Source organism: Vittaforma corneae, assembly GCF_000231115.1.
Source record: "Vittaforma corneae ATCC 50505 unplaced genomic scaffold supercont1.3, whole genome shotgun sequence".
In the NCBI taxonomy this organism is placed as follows: domain Eukaryota; kingdom Fungi; phylum Microsporidia; family Nosematidae; genus Vittaforma; species Vittaforma corneae.
Window position 1 is genome coordinate 73,669 of NW_006889836.1, and position 22,652 is coordinate 96,320.

Genomic DNA, 22,652 nt, shown 5'->3' on the forward strand with positions numbered 1-22,652 from the left:
AACTTTTGCTCAGTAATACTACCAAATTAGAAAATAAAAGAGCATGACATGAAATCCGGCTAGGAGCTTATTAGGATATACAGTGTCCCAAGTAGATTATGCATAGCTATCCAGTCTTCTTTTTCAAATATGCCTCTTTTTTTCTTTCAACATACGCCATACCCTCAGCACCACTCAGCACACTCATTTTACCAATATTATAGTCCGCCATTTCATCCTCACTCAACTCCTCAGAGGTTAGGTCTTCTTCAGACGCCATTAGAATGATTGCAAGGAGCTCCTTTTGCTGTGATTTTGTCTTATAAAGGCGGTTCTCTCTATTCATTACTTCTGGCATTTCAGTTATAATATTAAACGAATATCCCTGGTCAACCAAAAACTGTTGACGCTTTGCAGAATATACCATTTCTTCGGTGTCTTTACTGACCAATGAATAAAAATACACCCTAAAATTGGGATCGTTTCTTTTTTTAGCCCTCAGCACTCTTCCAAGTCTCTGTGCTTCCTGTCTTCTACTTCCAAAGTGGCTTGATATTTGAATTAAGCAAGTTGCCTCAGGCAGATCGATTGATGTATCGCCTACTTTGCTCAGAAATATTGTGTTTATTTGCGGATTGGTCTGGAACTGCTTCAGTATCCTCATTCGCTCTGTTTGGCTTGTTGGACCGTATATAAATGGCTTGCCCATCTTCTTTGCATATTCCATCAATGCAAGAACACTGTCACTGAACACTATAATTTTGTCTCCTCGCTTCTCGTGCTTCTCAATCAAATACTCACATATTTGAATCTTAGTCGGATTCATAATGCTTAATATTCTTCTTTTTCTTGATGATTGGATCAGGTACTCTCTGTAAAATTCGGCAGTCATGTTGCACCATACTTCTGCGCCTTCTACTTTCGCAATATGTCCTTGTACACTAAGGTCTTGCCAGTCAGCTTCATATAGCTTTGGCCCAATCAAGAAATTTAGATCTTCAATCTTGTCATCCTCCCTAACAAGAGTGGCAGTAAGTCCTAACTTGCAATGATGTGGTATTGCTGAAACTGTTTTTCTAAACATTTGTGCTGGCACAACATGCACTTCATCAAGAATCATTAGTCCCCATTCGTGCGACTGAATGAGGTTCATAAGCTTCTGTGCCTCATAAGATCGCTTTCCTGAATAGGCCATCATGGAGTATGTAGTTATTAGGACACCCACATTGCCCTCAAACCATTCTTTACGATCTGAAGTAAACCTAGCTATTTTATTTGCTGCAATAGTTGTAAAGTTGAGAGTGGATTGTCTCCACTGTTCGACTGAAACTGCAGATGTGCAAAGCACTAGTGCTGATTTCTTAATAGTACTGATGGCAGTGATTCCAACTAAGGTCTTTCCAGCTCCACATGGAAGAACAATAATCCCGCTACGAGCCCGCCCATTTCCAAACATTTTATTTAGACATATCTCTTGATATGATCTGATATGGGATGTAGGCTTCAAGTCTATATCTAGGATAGGCAATATTTCATCATTCTTAAAGTCATACTCTTCAATTAAAGGATAGTCTATTTCAATACATCGTTTTTTGACTTCTTCAACATTTGTAATTTCAACCGACTTCTGCTCAAAACTATGTCCTATCACACTCTGCCTCAGCACATTGTCTTTTAACAAAAGTTCTAATATTTCCTTAGATATTGCTTCTATAAAAAACTTTGTATGTGCCCTGATCAGTCTTATTTTTCCATAGCTCAAAGTGCAGTCTGTAATGAAACTTCTAATGCTCTTTGGCAGATAATTTTTCGAGAACTTGTTCAAAGTTTCAAGAATATAGTCTGTGGTTAATCCGACCGATGCAGCTGCATACAACGAGTATGCTGTAATCTGATACTCATGCATTTTGGCTGGCCTAGAAACGGGCTCCGAGATCGCAATAAGGAAGTCTATGGCTATCTTCGAAGTTGGCCTAAACACCTCCAAGACAATAAGAGCATCATAGTTTACCCAAATTGGCAGTTCATCACAATTTTCTTTCATCACCAATTCTTCAAATGCAAACTGATACTTTGTTGCTTTTTTGGGAAGAAACACATCTCCCATGTGGGCCCCGGATGCAAATAATTTTAAGCAAAAGGATAGTTGATGCTATGGAAAAGTATCTGGTTGCCAATACATACCGAGAATAGCATGCGGAAATGGCTTAACAATGCTTAGCTGTATCGTGCAAACATATTTCATTATAGTGCTGACCGTTATTAGCATGGAAAATATGAAATACATTGCAAAATCGTAGCTATGAAATCATACACTTATCGTTTGGCTTAATATATAATTTCAAGCAGATACAAATATGCATTATCTTGTAATTCCGCTAACCAGTATTCTTACTAGCTGATGTACTTGGCTTTGCTTTTTGAAATATTTTTATACTTCTGGGCGTGATCGGCATGTTTCTTTCTATCAACAGAACGCTGGCAGGATTGGAGCATTTTCCCATATAGTCAGGCGCGCTCCAAATCGTTAAGCAATGTCCGTCAAAATCCCATTTAAATCCCTCGATGGCTAGCTGGTGTGATCTGATCAATATTTCAACATTATTGAATATCAGAAACTGCTTGAGAACATCTTCTCCAAATAAAAACCCATTTCCTCTTGGATTTGGGGATGCGCCCATTCTATAAAAAGGATCACTCCAGATGATATCGTTAATAATGGATTGGTCTGCTATCTTTTCAAATCTATCCACTCTTTCCAGCTCATTAATTGAAACCCTTGGTGAAATACCACCATGAACACAAAAATATCTACCATCAATGATGCAGACAATGCTAAGATGATCAAAAACAGAGTTAATCATTTTCCAAATAATGTTATTGGAATATTTTATGCATACCTCATCATAGAAGCCATATACTTTGTTGATTATCTTTTGTTCATGGTTTCCTCTCAAAAGAGTTACGTTCGCTGGATAATGGATCTTGTAAATCAGCAAGCACAAAATACATTCCAACGAGTTTTCGCCTCTATCAACAAAATCGCCTAGAAAAACATAGTGTACATTTTCAGGTGTCCCGTGGGAATTGAAAATTTGCAGGAGATCTGAAAACTGGCCATGTATGTCACCTACAACAATTGTGGGGGAATTGACTCTTTTGATGTTAGGCTCAAGAATTAGAATTTCTATTGCTTTACTACAAATTTCAGAAATCTCTTCTTCATCAAGCAGCTCATGTCTTTTGAGCTGGCCCAGTTGTTCTTTCATGGGACAATACAAATAAAAATTGGAAATTAAAATGAAAAGAAGCTCAAAAGATCATTATACTAACAATTATTGACTCATCATGGGATACTTGCAGACGAGTTTTTATATTTGGGACAATACAAATATATTAATATTTGACAGAAAATTAAAAACATGAAAACCAATAATACCAGTAGATTGTTGTTTTGTCACATGCAGGCATAACAGATGAAAATTTATTAAAACTCGCCAATTTTACAATGGTATGAAAAGCAATTTACTAAAATTTAAAGGATCATTAGGAAAATAGCAGTATTTTGTTCAAAGATAAATGATTTCCATAATCAGCCTGATATGAGAATCTTGCGTGGGTTTAGGAATTCAAGATTTCTAAAAGCTCTTTTTCTTCATGCTCATCTATAGCCACACCACTTTCGTATATTTTATAGCAAAAATCTAATCCTATCGATATAATGAAATTATTGATTCTCAGTAGACCCACTACCTCATCATCGTGAGTGTATATTTTCTCATTGTTGCATATCACATGCCTTCCACACGAAAAAAGATTGCCATCCCATATGCTCCTTATCCACGAGCTCCCCTCAAATGCTATTTCATCATTTTTTCTAACTGTGCAGTCACAGGATCCTGTAATCCCATTCCTCATGCAAAGAATTGTAGAGCTATGAGAAGATTTGTTTTCGCCCTCATATTCACCCATATACGATGCAAGCAGTCCTGCTCCCAAACCCAAGTATAATCTTCCATTTTTTTCTTCCATACAAAATATTTTATTGCTCGTGTCATATTTCTCAATAATGCTCAAATTTTCATCTAATACCACAAGTCTTTTATCCACTGAAACGAACAGTTTGTTGTTGAATGAGCACATGCACTTCACTGGCTTCTCACCTAATTTCAACTGTCTCAAATCCTGGTACACCACACCATCCCACGTGCCACAGAACATTTTGCTGCCGAAGAAGCAAATTGCAGAAACCGGTCCCGATGCTGTAAATATGTGCTTTATTTTCATGAATGGATGAGAAATTTCGTAGATGCATCCTCTTGCATCCCCAATGTACACTTTGCCGCTGTTTTTTACCATGCAAAGTGGCTTGTTGTCCAGCTTGACAGTCCTAATCATAGACAAGGATGGGTCCAATGCTAATCGGAAAAGATCAAGCGTGGATAAGATATAGTTCAGTGTGCAGATGCGCCTACTTTATGCGATGATTTCATCTTGGAATCAGCAATTCTTAGTATATTATTTAAAATATATGTTTTGAAGTTAAGTATAATAGTCATGCAATTAGTTAGATATCGCTTGCTTGTTTTATCTTCACCAATATATTTTAGTAGGGCTCGGATATAATGTTGATACTAATATTAACTTGAAGCTCAACCTTAAATTCTATAAACCGGTTGGGAATCAAAACTTGGCATTTTAGATTGTTTTTGCATTTTTAGACCCAAATAAATGAAAGACGAAGCCCAGGAAAGGTTTGATTATTTATTTAAAATAGTGATAATTGGGGATGCAAATGTTGGTAAGACGAATATTATTTCTAGATTAGTGAGAGATGAGTTTATTGAGCATTCAAAATCTACAATTGGCGTTGATTTTGCCACAAAAACATTCAAGTTTGGAAGCTCGTCAATCAAGGTGCAGCTGTGGGACACTGCAGGGCAGGAGAGGTACCATGCGCTGATATCCGCATATTACCGAGGATCATCGGGTGCTGTCATTGTTTATGACGTAACTAATAAGCCCAGTTTTGAGCATTCTTACACTTCTTGGCTAAACAACCTTGAGTCATCGACAAAAGAAAGCATTCCCAAGATGCTCTTGGGGAATAAGATTGATCTGCGTGATCAGGTTGAGGTTTCGAGGGCTGATGGAGAGAGGGCTGCTCTGGAAAGAAATATGGCGTTTTTTGAAACATCGGCACTCTTGGGAGATAACATTCACATTGCCTTTGAATCGTTTATCAAAAAAATATTTGAAAAAGAGACTACAAAGGAGATTGCTAGCAGTAAAAAATTACTAGACGAAAGTAAAGTAAAAAGAAGTAACCTCGCCGCCAAGAGTAAAAGGAAGAGTAGGTGCTGTTAAGGAATTGTAGATTTATCTTTAAGTACTCGAAGATATGAATAAAATATCTTGAAATGTAGTGTTTCTCCTCAAATAAGTATTTATTTAGTATTATATCCGATTCTTAAAATGCACAGCACATCTTATGCATAATGTCCGTGCAATTAACATCCCGGCTTTAAATTGCATGCGTTACGCTGTGCTTTACACACTTTTAGCACATTTGGCTAAAATTTAAAGAGCTAAAAGTTTTTACCCATGTTGTTTCCTTCACAAATCGTTGACTATGAATATGACTGTATAATTGGCAAGGAACTGAAAAAGATCCGTATAGGGGAGATCAAAACCAAGTATACAGTCATCATCTTCTATCCTTTGGACTTTACCTTTGTGTGTCCAACAGAAATAACAAAATTCTCAGATCTTTACGATGAGTTTGTAAAACTTGATGTGACTATTCTTTTTTCTTCTTGTGACTCGGTCTATTCTCATTTAAACTGGATCAATATGAGCAGAGAAAATGGTGGTGTTGGAGAAGTGAAATGGCCAATGATTTCTGATATTTGCCACAAGCTCTGTTCACAGTTTAACCTTTTTGACGAGGAATCAGGAACTACCATGAGATCCACTGTTATTCTTGATAAGAGCAAGAAAGCCGTTCATCTTAGTGCCAACATCAATCCAGTAGGACGTTCGTCAATAGAGATCCTCAGGCTTATAAAGGCTCTGGATTTCCATGAGTCTAACGGCGATGTGTGTTTTGTTGATTTTGAAGGCAAGTAATAAAGACGGAAATTTTTTAAAAATTTTTACTAGACTATGCATCGTCGACGTTAAAATAAAATGTATTGATTTTGTGGCATAAATAGTTTATACAGCCTATATTCATGTGTGCTGGAACGTCGTCAATTTGGCTTTATGAGTTCTGTTTAGAATCGTCCTCAATGATTTGAGCAATTTCTCTCAAGGCTACAGTGGCGTAGCAAGATTTTAGTAGGAAAAATTTAAACACTGTGCCCTCGTCATCAACTGACTTTTCAAAGTCGCTGATTTTTTCGATCATCTTTCTCATCCCTCCCTTTAATAACTTGTGGTTCATTTTTTTCAGAGGAATATATACTTCTTCTAGGCTTTCATTTCCAGTTGCATCTACGAATTCTCCATCTTTCAAAACTCTATCACACTCCATATCGGGTTTATTAGCCTCAACCCTAGAGTTTATGCTCATATTGAATATATAGCTCTGGTAGGCATGTAGGTAAATCATCAATGATCGTCTAGAAAGATGTTCAACAATGTATTTCGGCTTTTTATAGTTTTCGATCATATTTTGTATAAACTTCTTGATTGTACCCGGATTTGTTTCGGAGCCAGCGTCATCTTTTAATATCAATTCTATGGCCTCCTCATACTGTCCATTCAGGATTTTCTCTCCAATAATATGGTTGTTTCTATTATTGCCAAATCTCTGTGGCCCAAAATAATTATAAAACTTGGTTGAGACTGGCGAATCAGTGAAAAAATTTCTAACTTTGATCGTAAAATAATTACCTGAAAGATCTCCTAATTTCTTGGAGCTGCCCCTTCTAATGTTATAAATGCCTATTTCTTCTTGAAAACTCAGTGTCTCTATTCTCATGTAATTATTAAAAGCATGGGCTGCTGTGGCATTAAGATTTTCAAGCTCGGCACAGTATCCCAGGTCTTTAAACTTTATTTTTGAATTTTTAGACAATGAAAGCGCATAATTGAACAGTGCTTCAAATGAGCATTTTACACTTACTTCTTGCAGCGTGATCGCACGCTTATCTTTTGTTCCTCCTGTTTGAATGCATGCCAGTGGAATGTTAAGTCGTTTAGATAAGAGATTTTGAGCTGAATGATCACTATAGTCATACTTTAATAAAGTGAATACAAAAATATCAGTTGAATCGTCCTTAATATGCAATTTCCCATTGTCTGTAAACATCCTCTTGAAAGGGTGGTATCTCGCAATGTCATATAGCTTTCTTCTATCTTCTTTGCCCAGACTATCATCCAGTTGTGTGTTGAACAGCTTTTCAGCCTCGTAGAACTTCTCGAGATTAACAATTGGTCCTATTGTGCACTTTCTATCTTCCACAATCTCCTGTACAATGAAATCTTCCACCTCTTCTTTGATTTTGATCGTCTTGGCCATGTTTTCTGGATGAAAGCAGTATTTTATCCCAACCGACAACTGCATTGTGGATGGGCTTAGATTCAAAGTTAAAAAACACATTTGCATAATGCTACAAATTTTAAGACACCAGCCATTTGTTTACTTTATTTAAGCTTCAGTTGGCAGCACAGTTGGTATTGGTTAACCTGAGTGTGAATGGGCATCTCATAAAATATTTATTCTGCAGTTATAGTCAAGCATCAGCACTACTTTCAAAACAACTGAATTAAAGTAATTTATCAACAACAGGCTTGTTTTTAAGTTCTTTATTTGCAAATAACATTATCTTGGCTTTCGTCTTCGATACAAATCATTACATCCGGGATATATTCTGTGAGGATTTCCAATATCCGACTCGCCAACGCCTTCTGCGGAGCTTTGTCTGGACAGCCGTCTGTCTTTTGCACGTCTATTTTGGAACCAGTTTTTTACTTTATCTTCTGGAACTCCAAGTTTCTGAGCTATTTGAAATCTGTAGTATGCTGTTGGTTTTTTGTTTGTAGCATAGATTGATGTCAGATATTCTATCTGTTTCTTCGTCAATCCTAATTTTCTCCTCTGATAGTCTGGATATATTAAATCGTCATATTGATCCTTTCCCATGAAAACTTATCCTTTCGTGATCAGTTGAACTTTCAAGTTAGTTTTGTTTATTTCAGATCAAACAGATTAAAGTATAGCTGACATTCATTATTTTATCAATTTTGACAGGGTAATTTACTCCAAAAGAAATAATAGATCTGGCGTTAGTAGTATAGTCTTTATACAAACATAACAGTAGACTCAAAGTAGTATGCAGTTTAAATTTAAAACACACAATACTTGCTAACGTTTTGATGCAGATTGCCTCATTCATTAAGTACTGATAAACACAAGAATGTTTTCTAACTTAGCAAACAAGTTCCAATGGCATTTAACACGCATTTAAATAAAAATTGCTACAGGGATGATTAATGGCCTGCATCATTGGTTGAGATTATGTTGTCTTTATCTATAGCTTTAAGTTTTAAAATATCAGTTTATTAGTCAAAAATCAAGTATTTCAAACTTATTACTTTTTTATCAGTTTACAAAATTTTCAATTGAGATTCATCAGACTTTGAACCTTTTAGCTGGGTAGTGATTCGTGACAAAAAGCATTAAAATAACGAGCATGTGGCGTAGCATGCAGCACATATTTAATGCTTCATTCCGTTTTCTTCATATTACTCCTAAACTGTCTTTGTTGCAAATGGAATTACATTATCTGCGACAAAATTTTCAAAGAAATAGGAGCACATTTACGATGATTGCAACGGGAAACTAACGCTGTTTATTGCAACGGGAAACTAACGCTGTTTGATTGCGAGCAATGCTGAAAGCAGGTCTAACCCAAAGTTTTGTAGATTGATTCATTAAACAGTGAATGGTTGATTTTGATCAAATAGAAAGTTTATATTGCTTATTTTTCAATCTCCTGCTTTAGCATCTTCAATTCATGAAAACATGTCTAAAATCAGGCAAAGCGATTTAAAATATAAGATTGTTGTTTGTTTATCAAGTCCTGTATATTACCCATATGATATCAAATATCATCTCATAAACGTCATGTTCATTGTGCATGTTATTTATGTTACTTTAGAGGTCAGCATCTGCCGACCTCTTTGATACCTAACTTACTTCCTTCCAGTCAAATGCAGAAAATAGTGTTTGGCAGTAAAAATTTTACTTTTGCAAATGTCAATATTATGAGAAATCTCAATAACTTTGACAGCAATAGGTACAAAATTTTATCTTTGTATTTACGTAAACAAAAATTTTATACATGCGTAGACGTCAATATGATAAAAACCTTGGACGCTTTGGCAGAACAATAGCGGATAGACTTAATACTGTATATTTCACAACAAGTAATAACCGATATCGCTTCCCCTGGTTTGTTTATGGCCCGATATACTTTGTGATATGAGTAAAATTTTTGTGTTGCAAATTTGTTCAAAATTTTTAATGAATGACAATTAACTGATCGCAAAGATTAGAGTAAGTTTAATATTTTCACTACCCTAATAAATTTTCCATGGGTATTCAATTTAATTACTCGGAGCAAGAGACTGAGAATGCAGACAGAATACTTTATGAATACTTTCGAAACAACAGATATCCTAAGAAAGCAGAAAAACTCCGACTGGCAGAACAGGTAGGTGTTGATCTTCAATATGTAGTAAATTTCTTCTATAATGCAAGAAGTCAGGTTAAAAAACTGGAAAAAGAACAGCAGGAGCAAGTGGGTAGAAAGACAAGTAGCTTTGGACGACTTATTAATAGTAAGTGTCGTCACTGCATAATTCTTGGACAGGAAAATTTCCAGAATATGAAATTTGTTCCAATAAGTGAAAGATTGAGAGGTGATTGCAACCATCTCTACTTGGGCTCTCCCATTCTGCAGCCAGCCTTATTAGAAATTTGTGATATTGATTCATATTGTTTGGGCAAAACTAAAAACGACACCACAAATCAGAAGGATAAAGAGCCCTGCAAAAGAGGTCTTGACTATTGAATCAACGTACCTATGTGTTATGCTGTTATTAAAGACACCATAGATATGTATCGATCACCAACAACTCTAAAATAGGTACCAAAGTAAACGAACAATGCTAAATAAATTATCAAGCCAGTAGCCTGTATTTAATGCATTGCCATTCGCAAATGGGATTTATATGCTGTCGTTCAATAGTTCTAGTAATGCTATCCGAATTTCATCAAAAATGTCAGATGTAATCAAGGAAAATCCATGCTTCTTGAAGGCGAAAGAAGTAGATGTTCTTAGAAGTTCGCATGATGACAGAGATGCATCAACCATATCTGCGCCATTTAATGAAAGAGCCGTTGCTAGAATTCCACTCAAAATATCCCCTTGGCCACCACATCTTTTTAACGATGATGGACTATTTATTTCCAACTTTCTTGATTTAGTCTCAATAACGTCAGCTTTTCCTTTATAAATACAGATGTGATGGTCAAGCACTTCTAAACCCATTGCTTCTTTATAGTTTGGTGTTAAAATTACATTTTTAAGATGTGCAAATATGCCAGTCTTGTAATAATGAATAGCATCGGCATCTAAGACGAAAGGTATATTTCTGGAGTCAAGGTAGTCGAGAATTTTGAGTATTTGTGAAATTTCATCTTCTGCAGGCCTTCCAAGTCCCGGACCGACAACACAAGCAGTTGCCTTGTCAAGAATTCTACAATTCATTTCAAAGGGCAAGACTATTACCTCCGGAATTTGTTTAATAGCATCTATGGCTTCACTAGCTGTAAATATATAAACAAGATCAGATCCAGAACGCATCGCCCCCAAGGCTGTAAATATTGGGGCACCCGTGTATATTCTAGACCCGCCTATCAGTATTATACATCCATTTTCGCCCTTTGCTGCATTTCTTTTGAGTTTGTGGAATGTTTTGCCTTTAAAAGCTACTCTTTCCTCATACATTACTTAATTAACCTTGCAAACAAATGAAGGCATTCAAATGATATAAACACCTCTTGGCATTCACACACGGCATTTTGAGTGGCTGTATCTAAAACATCCTAATTGCACAATATACGATAAATACTTGAAACATTCGATTGGTGAGTTGTAAATAGTTTAGATTTTCAATAAAAATATATTAAGGCAAATGTAGAACAGCCACTTAGATTGACGGCTTAGTTTTGTTTATGTTTATTGATTTGACAGTCTATAATGTTATTTGTAATTAAATGACAATGAACATGCAACATTGCCAATAGACTCAAGCCTCTGGCCCAAGTCCAGTCCAATGGGTATAATGCAAATTTTGGCTCTTAGATCTCCAGCTTTTCTGATGAATGCATCTGCAAACTCTCTTTCTGGCACGGTTTTTGGCTTGCAAAACTTGTCCGTTACGAACAGGATTTTAATCGCACCATAGTCCATTGCCTCAGAAACTTCCTTTAATCCAATGCAAACCTCTTCCCGGCTCAGATCAATGGTGTTAAAAAATTTCTGAACCTCCCTCAAATCGTCAACAAACTTAAGATGCTGTAAGCTTGTAAGCATGGATTTATCGGACAAGATTTTTGAAATAACTTTTGAATTAGGCAGCCCTTTATAATCTCCCGTTAGTTTTATCATAGTCGAGACTTTATCTATACTTGGATCCTGCTTAACTAAAAGTTTGTAAAACTCTGCTCTTATATCTGAAGTGCTTGCAATAACAACATTCTTGACCTTATTCTTTATTTTTATGGTGTTTAAGATAATTTCTTTGAAGTTTTTGTTTTTGATCTCCTCTTTGTAAACAGTTTTAATATCATTACTGGAAACAGTAGAAAGTACACAGTCCTTTTCAAAGAAAACCACAAAGCCTATCTCAGGTACTTCCTTGCAGCACTCCTTAATTTTCGCAATGTCTGAGTTCTTCCAGTCTGTCTTATTCAAGACAAACCCATTCCCAACGGAAATGTCGATGGTGTGATAGGATCCAATTCGTACAAACTCGTTTTCGCAGCATGTTTTCCCCTTTACATACATTATTCCTGCTTCTAGATCTGATTCGGCAGACTCTACTTTTATTTCTAGTTTCATTGTCTTTTTTTGTTGGGTTTTTCCTCCGTCCAAAGATATCTTTCTAGTAGTATAGCTCGAGACTCTATCACCTGGCAATATAATTAAACTTAAATAGTAAATATCATCGCTGTTGTTTGGAATGAGTTTTATACTTCCAGATTTAGACTTTGGATCAATGGTGTTGGATTCTATCTTCATAAGCTACTTGGGGTATGTTTAAAATTTCCGAATCATGCACGATTAAAGCTAAAAACTGATGTGCAAAATAAGATTGATTAGCAGTTGTGCACTATTTATTTGGCCATTATCAATTTTCAACCTAGATTTAGCTTTTGAACTGTTTTTGCATCATAGGATCTTTTCTGGTTTTTGATTTGTAAAGAATATAATAGCAGGTAGAAATGTCATTCTATTGCTAGCAATATTGTTAATATGCAAAGTTTTTCATGTAGCTTCACTGTTGATTACAAAAGCTATTTTTCCTATTATTGAAGTTTTTACCCCAGAGTAATGGACAAAAAAGTTCTTTATCTTTATGATCCGGAGATAGGATGCTATCACTATGCCAAAGGACACCCGATGAAGCCACTGAGAGTTCAAATGACGCATTCTTTAATTGTTAACTATGGGCTTCACAAGTACATGGATATAAAAAGACCACTTCACGCCTCTTACGACAACCTTATAAACTTCCATTCAGAAGACTACATTAACTTCCTATCGACAGTCTCCAATGAAAACATGAATCAACTTGTTAAGGATCTCCACAAGTTCAATATTAAAGAGGATTGCCCAGTTTTTACTGGCTTATTTGACTATTGTAAACTCACTGCTGGAGGAACAATGATGGCGGCACACAAACTAAATAGTGGTGAGTACGATATTGCAATCAACTGGGCTGGTGGGCTGCACCATGCCAAGAGATCAGAGGCCAGTGGATTTTGTTATGTGAACGACATTGTCCTAGGAATTTTGGAGCTTCTCAAGGTATATGAGCGAGTTTTATACATTGATATTGATATCCACCATGGCGATGGTGTTGAGGAGGCATTTTACACGACCGATAGGGTTATGACTCTTTCATTTCACAAGTATGGAGACTATTTTCCCGGTACTGGCATGCTCGAAGATGTTGGATATGCCAAAGGAAAGTATTATGCCGTCAATGTTCCATTAAAAGATGGCATTGATGATCAGACATATCAACAAGTATTCAATCCCATTGTTTCCAGAATTATGGAGATGTACAGGCCAAGTGTTGTAGTGCTACAGTGTGGTGCCGACTCAATTTCAGGAGACAAGCTAGGATGCTTCAATCTTTCTAACATAGGACATGGTAATTGTGTAAAGTTTGTAAGATCTTTTAATATTCCAACTATAATTCTTGGCGGAGGCGGATACACTATCGAAAATGTTTCTAAGGTGTGGGCATATGATACAGCCATGGCATTGGGTGTAAATATTGAAAAGGATTTGCCATACAATGAGTACATCGACTATTATGGGCCATCATATAAGCTTGAAATACCAAAGCTCAATATTCCCAACATGAATACCAAGGAAGACTTGAACAAAATTGTCGAAACTATATTTGAAAACCTAAGATATGTGGTGCCTGTGCCGTCAATCCAAATGATGAGAACCCCTTCGTGCTTTATTGAGGAAGAAAGCGACGATGAGGAGTTCTGGGAGAAGATTAAGAAGGAGTCTGAAAGGGATATCCCATTTACTGAGTTGAGGTCTTCTGAACCCATAGAGGAATGAATATTCAATTTATAATTGTCACATGTTGTTTTAAATACCATGGCTATGCTTTTGATTTTAAATTTAAAAATTAGGTACATTCAAATGGCAAAAGCTTATCTCTCATTAAACCTATGTTGTGAAATTCTACAAGTTGTGATTGTAAAATTAATAATTTACTGATACGTACGATTCCTTTTAAGCTCCTTTAATAAAGTAAATGCTATTTTCACATCTCCTTTATTCTTTTCATTGACGTTGTTTTAGGCCGTCTGCCCATATGAAGTACAAAAAGATATACTCCGGATGCTATAGACTCCTAGTGGCAAGAAATCGTAGATTTATCACTGGTTTAATAAAACTAAGGCAGATGCCGATGCAAAAGAAAAAGACGAGATTTGATGAAAAATCTGAAGAAAGTAGCAGCTATGAAATCCAATCAATCCAAAATAAACCGTCTAAAACGAGAATATTACTCACAAGGGCGTTTATACGCATTCAAAGACAACTTAAAAATATCGCAAATACAGGGTGCTATTGTGTGAACACGTTCAAAGACTGGATGGGATATACGTTTTGCTACATTATAATTAAGCGGAAGAAGATGAAAGGTGTTTTAAGATCTGTCAAAATATAAATGCTCAAAGCATACATCAGCATCTACATCCTTGGATACGTAGCTATCTGCCTAATTTAATAATTAAAATAAATTGATTCTTCTAATATTCATTTTTATATACCGTTTAGCCGCATTTAGTCCTGTCTTATATAGAAAGTAATTAAAATTTTAAATAGGAAAATTTTGGATAGACAAAAAACTACTCAGAAACCAGATCATGTTAATGAAATTGGGGCGGAGCATATAGCAATAGTCTGGCGTTGGCTGTACCAAAGTAAAAGAAATGTGTAGGAGCTCATGCACTTTTATTGGATCGATTAGCTTGCATGTTCTTTGGTAGCATTTACGACACTGTTGCTCTCTATTTTGATAGCTACTTTTAATTGGTGCTTTGGTCTTATTTTGGTTGGTCCGGTTAAACGTCAAGAATTAAAATATGGAGTCAAGAGACATGCATGGAAGAAAATATGCATAGCGAAAATATGAATCCAAGACGAACACTAGCCAGCAGAATAACGGCAATTTCGTGTATACGAACACTTGTTGTAACAGATTTAATTTTTCATGGTGCACGAATTTTATTTTCAATCTTCGTACTTTACATAACACGAAATGATATTGTCGAAGAGCCTTTGAAGGTTTTTTTAACCGGATATATTCTGTTATGTGCTGCCAAGGCAATAACGTTCTTTTCTAAGAACAGTGCATTTTTTCACATCAACAGACTTCCCGAATATGAAGAAAGTAACAACGGTCTTGCCGTTTTTTCGAACCTGGTTGAGGGATGCAACCTTTTCTGGTACATTCTAGGATATCACTGGCTCCAGCAGTGCGAAAACTGCAGTCAGACACATCCATTGCTATATTACACAACAGTTATATGGCTTATTCTGGGGTTTGTATCCTACATATTACCGCTAGTTGCTATTGTCCTACTCCTAATACTTGTATCATATGTTAAGCCTAAATTAAAAACGGTGGTATTTCACAACGATTCGGACATTCACGACGGAAATTCGCGTTGTGTAATCTGCTATGAAAACTATGTACCGGGAAGCTTGGTAAAGTTTCTGCCGTGCGATCACCATTTTCATTGTGAATGTGTTGATGAATGGCTAAATATCCGAGATACATGCCCTTTGTGCAAAAAGAGCACTAGTATATTGTATGATTTGATAGAGTCGGCGGATAGTCCTGTTTAAAGTAATAAATATATTTATAGATTGCACTAATATCCGTAAGCATATTGTCTTGTGTTTACTTATATTGAAATACACAATTCTGTTACCATGTTTGGTGGTGTTTCCACCTGATCCATTTATTTAGTATTTGGCTATTTCGATGGAAATTTTTACTGGCCAATGCTTAGTTTGGAGAGGCTTATACAGGCGTACACAAATGAAAAGGCAACAGAAAAGCTCCTTCCCTATGATAGAATAGCCGATGAGTTTAACTTTATTATAAAGAGCCATGGGAATAGAAATGATTCTGGCACCAGTCTGTCCAACACGTTTGAAGAGATAGAACAGGAAAGAATTAAGTACTTTGTAAAAGAATATATTTTGACAAGGCTAGATAAAATACGGGCGAATTTCTTCATAATCCAAGAACTGATGAGCAAGGAAGAACGGATATTTGCAGAAAAATACAAAGAAATGATGATTATAGCATCTGTTTACGTCGATAAACCTTCCAAAGTGTTTGAGGTTGTTGGATTTATTGCTCAAAGAAACTTGGAGGCAGTTAGAATAGATGGACATGTTGTTGAAATTCTTTTAGGCGACTTTTTTGTTGCTAGCTATGATGACATTGCCAGTTATATTAAGGATGGGTCCGTCGCTCTTGTTTGAATAAATCTTTGAATCCACATGCTGTAGTATTTTTTAATATCTATTTACAATGATAGATGCTTGCATATCATATTATTTCACATCAAATAAGTCCTAAGCCAATGATCTAAGCACTGCTAGCAAACTCAAAAGCGAAATGGCTGAACGGGATTTCAGCATAGGCCAATTTAGCTTTTTTGAAAAATTTGTCCATGAAGCTCGTAACACATGATGGCAATTTTCATTATGACGAAATACTTGCAACAGCCGTGCTGTTGAAGATCTATCCCGATGCCGAAGTTATACGAACAAGAGTGCGAGAAGTAATAAATACTGGAGATATTGTTTATGATGTTGGCCAGACCTATGATCCCTCAAAATATCGCTATGATCATCACCAGAATACGTTCCACGACACATATTCACCACAGTACAACATACGGCTCAGCTCTGCTGGTTTAATATTCAAGCACTTCCATGACAAACTTTTTGAAAGGTATGGATTTACAAGGCAATCCACAATATTTGAAGAAATAGTTGAGAAAGTGTACTTTGAGTTTTTTCTTCCTGCTGATGCGATTGATAACGGCTATGACAGTGTTTTTGGGGCAATCCGAGCAAGGACAGTTGCTGATGTTGTCAAAAACTTCAATGTTTATAGTGAAAATACCATGACCAGAGACGAAAATCTGAGATTTGAAACAGCCCTGGACTTTGTATCTATGGATTTAGATAACTATCTAAAATACGTGCTGTGTGAATATGCTTTAAGCTACGAACACTTTTACAACGTTCTCAAGGATTTTGCAGGCGATATTTTTGTAACCGACAAAAAGGTAGCCACGGATCTTTTGTATGAGCTTAACGAAAAGTTACAAAAAAATATAAAGTTCATTATTGTCAAAAACGATAATGACTTCCGAATAATTACCATCCCTGTTGAGAGAGGTAAGTTTGCCATCAAATATCCTTTGCATCCAAAATGGAGGGGTCTTTCAGGCACAAATCTCGATGAAGTTTCTGGAATCAATGGGTGTGTGTTTGTACATGCTAGTGGATTCACCGGTGGAAACAGCACTCTTGAGGGTGCTGTTGAAATGTGCAGAAAATCGCTAGAGTGGTTTGAGAGGTGTCTTTAAGTTAAAAGTTATTTTCTTTAGATTTTAATTTAGAGTTTTTAAATTTTGCAATCTTACTTATCTTTACTAATTTATGACTTAAACAGCTACTTTTCCCCTTCAGCTAAACATGGACACAGTCTGTGAAAAACACACATTCTCTGGGATAATCATTGAGAGAAGGAATTTGAAAACGACAATCCCTCTGCTTTCAAAACACTTACTTTCAAAAGATAAAATTCCAAGCATCATTCAGTTAAATAAGTCTTATGAGACATTCACTGGAAAAATTCTGGATACCGAAGATACTTTTCTCCGTTTAAAGCAGCAGTTTAGTATCGACGTTAATGATTTATACTTTAGCACTAATTATCTGGTTATTCTCCTGAACCAAGCCCCAACTGACTTACAAGCCTTTCCAATGGTTAATTTTGAACTTACCTTAAATGCAAAATTTTTCTCACACACTGAGCTTATTTTTAAGCTTACTAATGGCTGCATACAGTTTAGTGCATATGAAGTCATTGGGGACATCGTACATCTTAATTTAACCGAGGAACAACAGAAGTACAAGAAAACGATAGCAGACACTATATATTTCAAGACTGGAAAGACAGTAATAAACAAAACCGGGAAAATCGAAGCAAATTTCCGCTTTTATCACAGTGAAATTCTTGCGGGTCCCAGAAAACTGACAACAATTCATAAAGAAAATGATGTAAAGTTTTTTCTTGATTTGGAAAAAGTGTACTGGTGCTCCAGACTACAATCGGAAAGGATAAGGATTCTTAATCTTATCAAAAAGAATGACGTGGTCTGCGATCCATTTTGTGGAGCAGGCCCTCATGTGGTTCCGGCAATCAAAAAAGGTGCAGTTGCGTTGTGCAATGATCTGAACCCTGCAGCCATTGACTGCTTGAGAAAAACACTTGAGATTAATAAATTATCATGCGACTGTGTTGAGAACATGGAAGCCAAGGACTTTCTTTTCAGGATACGAGACATGCATGTCAATCACTTCATATTTAATTTGCCCGAGTTTTCGCTTGATTATATCAAATTCACAGAGTGTTTTAAGGGTACATTCTGGCTACATGTATTTTTCTTTCGCAAAAACAATCAAAGTTGTCAAGAGATAATAAAGAAACGAACGGGATATGCCGTAAAAGATACCTGGCTGAGAGAAGTTCGCAAGGTTTCCCCATCAAAAAGTGTCTTTAAACTTGAAGTTAACAGCCACGAGTTTTTTAGTTTTCAGAAAAACTAGCCTTAGCAAAGGAGCAAGATATCTTCGACAGCTCGCATACAGCATTAATTTAACCAAATTTATTAAGCATATAGACAGTGCAGTCCACATTGAAGGAATTAAAGCCCCGTTTCTACATCAAACATTTAATACTCTTGATAAATCACATACTACAATTCTTCTAGGCTTCTTTGGGTATATTGTCTTACTTTTTTACAGTATCCTTCTTTGTCATCTCTGTACTGTAACCCTGCATCTTGGTTGGCAGAACTCTCGCAGTTGGGAGAATTCAATAGACAAACAATACTCATTATAACGCTTTCTGCACTCCGCACTGGCATCCATCTTTCATTTAACTCTTCGTATCCAAAATCATCATTTCCCGACTTGTGAAGAATTGATATACAAACGTTTCCATCCTTATCGATATTTGGATGCCACATGGGAGTAAGAAATCTAAATGTTGGTGGCTCTTCAGGATACTGAATAGGAAACTTCATTTCGGCCCGGAAAATCCCATTTTCAAAGGGAGTGTCTTTTGGTCCAAAAATAACAACCTCCCATCTATAGATGTCATCGTTGATTAAACCAACACTAAAATCTTCGTTGTTCTTGTTTGACTCTATTGCCTTTATGTCATTTATAATGAATACTTTGCTCCTGCTTCTTTCATTGCTGGACATTTATGGGTATTATTTTCAAAGCCTTTTATTTCAAATTTTAAAACAGTTTATTTGTGAAACTATAGCGAAGGTAAAGCTATTGATGTTTATAACAAAACATGAAAGATATTAAGCTAGCTCTATCTAGTGTGGCCTTGTTTTGAGTTTTGGCATACAGTGAAACTCTAGAGAAGATGGATGCAATGATGTTACAAGTTTATCGCTGCCAATGTTTAGTGGCAAGTCATCTTCAACCAGAAGCCTAGTCTTGACTAATTTATAAAAGATCAATACCACGGAAATAAATGCTTGTGTGTAAGGGAAGGACTGTAGCCAATAAAGACCATGCAATCCATTGTGCTAGACTGCAGCTCATGAATTGTATTTTTCTGTGACCCATGGACAAGTCAGCCCAGTACATATTCAAGATAATTCTAATTGGAGACAGTGGTGTGGGGAAAACTAGCTTAATGACTAGATTTACAGACAAGAGCTATAAGCCATCGAGCTCAGCAACCATTGGAGTAGATTTTAAAATTAAGACAATTGACTTGAATGGTACCAAAGTTAAGCTTCAGATCTGGGACACGGCAGGCCAAGAAAGATTCAGAGCCGTGGTTTCTAACTATTATAGAGGTGCACATGGTATATTTGTTGTGTTTGACATGTTAAATAAGACCTCTTTTGATCATCTGTCCGAGTGGTTGGCAGAGCTAGAGAAGAAAAATGCTACAAATACTGCTGAAATAATGGTTTTGGGCAACAAAGTCGATGATCAAGAAAACGTATGCATCAATGAAGAAGAAATAACATCGTTCTTGGACAAGAATAATATTCCAAAGTCACACTTTGTTCAGGTCAGTGCAAGGGAAAATATTAGAGTTGAAGAAAGTTTCCTGGAGCTTACGAGAAAGTTAAGTTGAGAAGTGCGGTGCAGCAAACGTCAAGTCAAACGTCAAATCGAAGCTTTTGTTGAGGGAGCCTTTGAAAAGAAATTCATGTTGTTAGACATTAGAGCATCATTGATCCTGTATTTGGCACTGCCAAAGACCTAAATACATTCAATCTACTGGCCTGTTAGCTTAATGCATTGTAGCTTAGTATGGTGTGTGGCGGCTTTTATTTCTATATACAAATGTATTGAATAATGAGTGCTAACTCACTGGTTATTTTCATAATTCAGGACACTTAATTTTACTCAATATCAGGCCGAGTAGCTGCGATGCTTATACTGTAAAACCTTGGCAAACATGCTTATTTGGCATCATAATTTTTCATTTGCAGCTTATCCCTCAAATGAAGAGTGCTGTTGAAAAGGCAGTCCAAATATCCCAAAAATTTCTGTCGAACGTTTATTTTGAGCTTGGAAAGGATCCTGAACTGAGTAAAAGCATTATAAAACTAAAGCATCAACTGTTTGATAATCCAGTGGTTAAATCCATTTACAAAGGTCTACAGCTTTCAGAATATTTTATTGCGAACTCGCTGAAAGACTACTGTTCAGCACCCAGACCAAGCACAAATGTGGATAAATTCTTTGAAAGAGCATTCAATATTCCTCAGTACTATGGCGGAGTCCGAGACGTCATTGGGCCACACGCTCTTAGCAATATATTTGAGCCGCTAAACTACCTTTCTAATTCAAGGGTCTACAAGGACTATAAAGTTCTCCAAAAAATTGAAAATAGAATCATTCCTGAAATTTTAAAAAGACTTTTTGGCTTCAAAGAATTGGATAATACAACAAAGGAAACGGACGAATCTCTAAAACATCTCAAAGAATATATTTTTAATCAGGAGAGAGATTGGACTGACAAGGAAATTATCCTTGAGGACATAAGGTCAGTTGAGACAGAGTCGGTCAATGTTAAAAACCTTAAAAAGACAGTTAAGTGTAGTTTTGAATTATCGGTTATTCTTTCTGGTGTCCACAATGATAAGAGAAAGAATTTGAGAGAGTCGTTTAGTTGTTCATTTGATTTTATCAATGAAAATGGGCGATGGATTGCTTCCAATTTCTCATTTAGTCCCTTTAACTAGCGTAAAGTAATGTAAATTGCCAAGAATTTTCGTAGAACATTTACTCAAATAAAAGTCATTGTAGAGCAGCGGCGATTCAGCACAAATGCTGTCTTAATATGATGATGGTTAAAATCCAATGCTGGAGATAACCCCAATAAACTCTGCACTAATTCTCGTAAATGTGCTGGCAAGCTCCTTTCTTTGACAGAAAGCAGATTAACACGAATGCTGACTAGATAGAAAAGACTTTCTGTCAAAGCTTATTTTGGGATAATAAAGGGCTATTTATAAACACTGATTCTGAAACCATGCCATATGCTCTAATAATAAAACTAAAGTAATACAATAACAGTGCGGATGTTTAATTTATAGTAGACCTTTTAGCTTTTCACTACTCTGTTCAACTAGACCCTCACCCATTCCCTGAAGCTTCTCAAACTCTGTCTTGTATATTTTTCTTTGATCTGATCGTATTTGATCGTATCTCTCATTTTGTAATTGAATTAATCTTTCAATCTCCATTTTAATTTCACCTATCTTTTCAATAACAGAATCGCTCTCAAATCTTCTGAACACTTCATTGATGTTCTGTATTTTTCGCTTCATCCTAGCTATCCTCTCATTTTGCTCATTGACTTTTTCTTCCATTTTCTTTAGTAGCCTACTTGACTTCTTTTTCAAATCCTGTTTTTCTCGTCGGATGGCATGGTCAGTAGAAGCACACAAGTCCTTGTACTTGTGATCTATCTGCGTCGTGATATTGTGAAGAAGTGTGTTGCTCTTCTTTTCTATTTTCCTGTTCAGCTCTTTAATTTTTTGTTCAATTTTCATTGTTTATGCACATACAGCATCAATTTAATAAATCAGGACATAATATACTTTATTTATGCAACTCTCTTTAAAACAAAGAATAAAACTGCATAGGTAATTTAAAAGAGACAAACTTCAGTTAGACCTATTGAGACTTATTTGTCCAACGCATCAAGACCCGTCAAGCATTGCCATATCTTTAGTAATATGCCAATGATTTAATTTTTCCTATCTTCAACACTGCACATTACTTTAAGGTAGAGCTTTATTAGTTTGCTGTCTTTGTGTACTGCCATGCTCCTTCTTTTTCTATAAAACTCCATAGCTTTATCAAAGCAGCCGTTTTTCGAATGTTGTCTTGGCTAAAGCCAGTCCGTTTCTTTAATAGCTCAACATGATTCTGTGTGAGCACAGCCCGCTCACCAGCCCTATTGCACATAAATACTGCCGCAATAACTCAATTTGTAAACTGATGTACCTAGCGATTCAAATTACCACGACTTGT

At 36.1% G+C, this 22,652-nt stretch overlaps 20 protein-coding genes across 20 annotated transcripts; 11 read left to right on the top strand and 9 right to left on the bottom strand.

Moving 5' to 3' along the window:
- Positions 1 to 106: 106 nt before the first annotated feature.
- Positions 107 to 2,086, bottom strand: VICG_00494 (DNA repair helicase rad25; the record flags this gene model as incomplete). The annotated part of the gene is made up of 1 exon (XM_007603884.1): positions 107 to 2,086. The coding sequence occupies one exon, from the start codon at positions 2,084 to 2,086 to the stop codon at positions 107 to 109; it is 1,980 nt and encodes a 659-aa protein (XP_007603946.1).
- A 271-nt stretch (positions 2,087 to 2,357) lies between these two features.
- VICG_00495 (uncharacterized protein) lies at positions 2,358 to 3,248 on the bottom strand (the record flags this gene model as incomplete). The annotated part of the gene is made up of 1 exon (XM_007603885.1): positions 2,358 to 3,248. One exon carries the CDS (start codon positions 3,246 to 3,248, stop codon positions 2,358 to 2,360), a length of 891 nt encoding a protein of 296 aa, XP_007603947.1.
- A 352-nt stretch (positions 3,249 to 3,600) lies between these two features.
- On the bottom strand, positions 3,601 to 4,377 carry VICG_00496 (uncharacterized protein; the record flags this gene model as incomplete). Its single annotated transcript, XM_007603886.1, has 1 exon — positions 3,601 to 4,377. The coding sequence occupies one exon, from the start codon at positions 4,375 to 4,377 to the stop codon at positions 3,601 to 3,603; it is 777 nt and encodes a 258-aa protein (XP_007603948.1).
- A 333-nt stretch (positions 4,378 to 4,710) lies between these two features.
- On the top strand, positions 4,711 to 5,346 carry VICG_00497 (small GTP-binding protein domain protein; the record flags this gene model as incomplete). The annotated part of the gene is made up of 1 exon (XM_007603887.1): positions 4,711 to 5,346. One exon carries the CDS (start codon positions 4,711 to 4,713, stop codon positions 5,344 to 5,346), a length of 636 nt encoding a protein of 211 aa, XP_007603949.1.
- Positions 5,347 to 5,583: 237 nt separating this feature from the next.
- On the top strand, positions 5,584 to 6,108 carry VICG_00498 (uncharacterized protein; the record flags this gene model as incomplete). The annotated part of the gene is made up of 1 exon (XM_007603888.1): positions 5,584 to 6,108. One exon carries the CDS (start codon positions 5,584 to 5,586, stop codon positions 6,106 to 6,108), a length of 525 nt encoding a protein of 174 aa, XP_007603950.1.
- A 133-nt stretch (positions 6,109 to 6,241) lies between these two features.
- On the bottom strand, positions 6,242 to 7,549 carry VICG_00499 (uncharacterized protein; the record flags this gene model as incomplete). The annotated part of the gene is made up of 1 exon (XM_007603889.1): positions 6,242 to 7,549. The coding sequence occupies one exon, from the start codon at positions 7,547 to 7,549 to the stop codon at positions 6,242 to 6,244; it is 1,308 nt and encodes a 435-aa protein (XP_007603951.1).
- A 258-nt stretch (positions 7,550 to 7,807) lies between these two features.
- Positions 7,808 to 8,128, bottom strand: VICG_00500 (uncharacterized protein; the record flags this gene model as incomplete). Its single annotated transcript, XM_007603890.1, has 1 exon — positions 7,808 to 8,128. One exon carries the CDS (start codon positions 8,126 to 8,128, stop codon positions 7,808 to 7,810), a length of 321 nt encoding a protein of 106 aa, XP_007603952.1.
- A 1,453-nt stretch (positions 8,129 to 9,581) lies between these two features.
- VICG_00501 (uncharacterized protein) lies at positions 9,582 to 10,061 on the top strand (the record flags this gene model as incomplete). Its single annotated transcript, XM_007603891.1, has 1 exon — positions 9,582 to 10,061. The coding sequence occupies one exon, from the start codon at positions 9,582 to 9,584 to the stop codon at positions 10,059 to 10,061; it is 480 nt and encodes a 159-aa protein (XP_007603953.1).
- Positions 10,062 to 10,217: 156 nt separating this feature from the next.
- VICG_00502 (uncharacterized protein) lies at positions 10,218 to 11,000 on the bottom strand (the record flags this gene model as incomplete). The annotated part of the gene is made up of 1 exon (XM_007603892.1): positions 10,218 to 11,000. One exon carries the CDS (start codon positions 10,998 to 11,000, stop codon positions 10,218 to 10,220), a length of 783 nt encoding a protein of 260 aa, XP_007603954.1.
- A 255-nt stretch (positions 11,001 to 11,255) lies between these two features.
- Positions 11,256 to 12,296, bottom strand: VICG_00503 (uncharacterized protein; the record flags this gene model as incomplete). The annotated part of the gene is made up of 1 exon (XM_007603893.1): positions 11,256 to 12,296. The coding sequence occupies one exon, from the start codon at positions 12,294 to 12,296 to the stop codon at positions 11,256 to 11,258; it is 1,041 nt and encodes a 346-aa protein (XP_007603955.1).
- Positions 12,297 to 12,608: 312 nt separating this feature from the next.
- Positions 12,609 to 13,862, top strand: VICG_00504 (uncharacterized protein; the record flags this gene model as incomplete). Its single annotated transcript, XM_007603894.1, has 1 exon — positions 12,609 to 13,862. One exon carries the CDS (start codon positions 12,609 to 12,611, stop codon positions 13,860 to 13,862), a length of 1,254 nt encoding a protein of 417 aa, XP_007603956.1.
- A 259-nt stretch (positions 13,863 to 14,121) lies between these two features.
- Positions 14,122 to 14,478, top strand: VICG_00505 (uncharacterized protein; the record flags this gene model as incomplete). Its single annotated transcript, XM_007603895.1, has 1 exon — positions 14,122 to 14,478. The coding sequence occupies one exon, from the start codon at positions 14,122 to 14,124 to the stop codon at positions 14,476 to 14,478; it is 357 nt and encodes a 118-aa protein (XP_007603957.1).
- A 437-nt stretch (positions 14,479 to 14,915) lies between these two features.
- On the top strand, positions 14,916 to 15,662 carry VICG_00506 (uncharacterized protein; the record flags this gene model as incomplete). The annotated part of the gene is made up of 1 exon (XM_007603896.1): positions 14,916 to 15,662. The coding sequence occupies one exon, from the start codon at positions 14,916 to 14,918 to the stop codon at positions 15,660 to 15,662; it is 747 nt and encodes a 248-aa protein (XP_007603958.1).
- A 159-nt stretch (positions 15,663 to 15,821) lies between these two features.
- On the top strand, positions 15,822 to 16,310 carry VICG_00507 (uncharacterized protein; the record flags this gene model as incomplete). Its single annotated transcript, XM_007603897.1, has 1 exon — positions 15,822 to 16,310. One exon carries the CDS (start codon positions 15,822 to 15,824, stop codon positions 16,308 to 16,310), a length of 489 nt encoding a protein of 162 aa, XP_007603959.1.
- Positions 16,311 to 16,501: 191 nt separating this feature from the next.
- On the top strand, positions 16,502 to 17,428 carry VICG_00508 (uncharacterized protein; the record flags this gene model as incomplete). The annotated part of the gene is made up of 1 exon (XM_007603898.1): positions 16,502 to 17,428. One exon carries the CDS (start codon positions 16,502 to 16,504, stop codon positions 17,426 to 17,428), a length of 927 nt encoding a protein of 308 aa, XP_007603960.1.
- A 109-nt stretch (positions 17,429 to 17,537) lies between these two features.
- VICG_00509 (uncharacterized protein) lies at positions 17,538 to 18,674 on the top strand (the record flags this gene model as incomplete). The annotated part of the gene is made up of 1 exon (XM_007603899.1): positions 17,538 to 18,674. The coding sequence occupies one exon, from the start codon at positions 17,538 to 17,540 to the stop codon at positions 18,672 to 18,674; it is 1,137 nt and encodes a 378-aa protein (XP_007603961.1).
- Positions 18,675 to 18,823: 149 nt separating this feature from the next.
- Positions 18,824 to 19,336, bottom strand: VICG_00510 (uncharacterized protein; the record flags this gene model as incomplete). The annotated part of the gene is made up of 1 exon (XM_007603900.1): positions 18,824 to 19,336. One exon carries the CDS (start codon positions 19,334 to 19,336, stop codon positions 18,824 to 18,826), a length of 513 nt encoding a protein of 170 aa, XP_007603962.1.
- A 377-nt stretch (positions 19,337 to 19,713) lies between these two features.
- On the top strand, positions 19,714 to 20,238 carry VICG_00511 (small GTP-binding protein domain protein; the record flags this gene model as incomplete). Its single annotated transcript, XM_007603901.1, has 1 exon — positions 19,714 to 20,238. One exon carries the CDS (start codon positions 19,714 to 19,716, stop codon positions 20,236 to 20,238), a length of 525 nt encoding a protein of 174 aa, XP_007603963.1.
- A 373-nt stretch (positions 20,239 to 20,611) lies between these two features.
- VICG_00512 (uncharacterized protein) lies at positions 20,612 to 21,355 on the top strand (the record flags this gene model as incomplete). The annotated part of the gene is made up of 1 exon (XM_007603902.1): positions 20,612 to 21,355. The coding sequence occupies one exon, from the start codon at positions 20,612 to 20,614 to the stop codon at positions 21,353 to 21,355; it is 744 nt and encodes a 247-aa protein (XP_007603964.1).
- Positions 21,356 to 21,703: 348 nt separating this feature from the next.
- On the bottom strand, positions 21,704 to 22,168 carry VICG_00513 (uncharacterized protein; the record flags this gene model as incomplete). The annotated part of the gene is made up of 1 exon (XM_007603903.1): positions 21,704 to 22,168. One exon carries the CDS (start codon positions 22,166 to 22,168, stop codon positions 21,704 to 21,706), a length of 465 nt encoding a protein of 154 aa, XP_007603965.1.
- Positions 22,169 to 22,652: the final 484 nt, after the last annotated feature.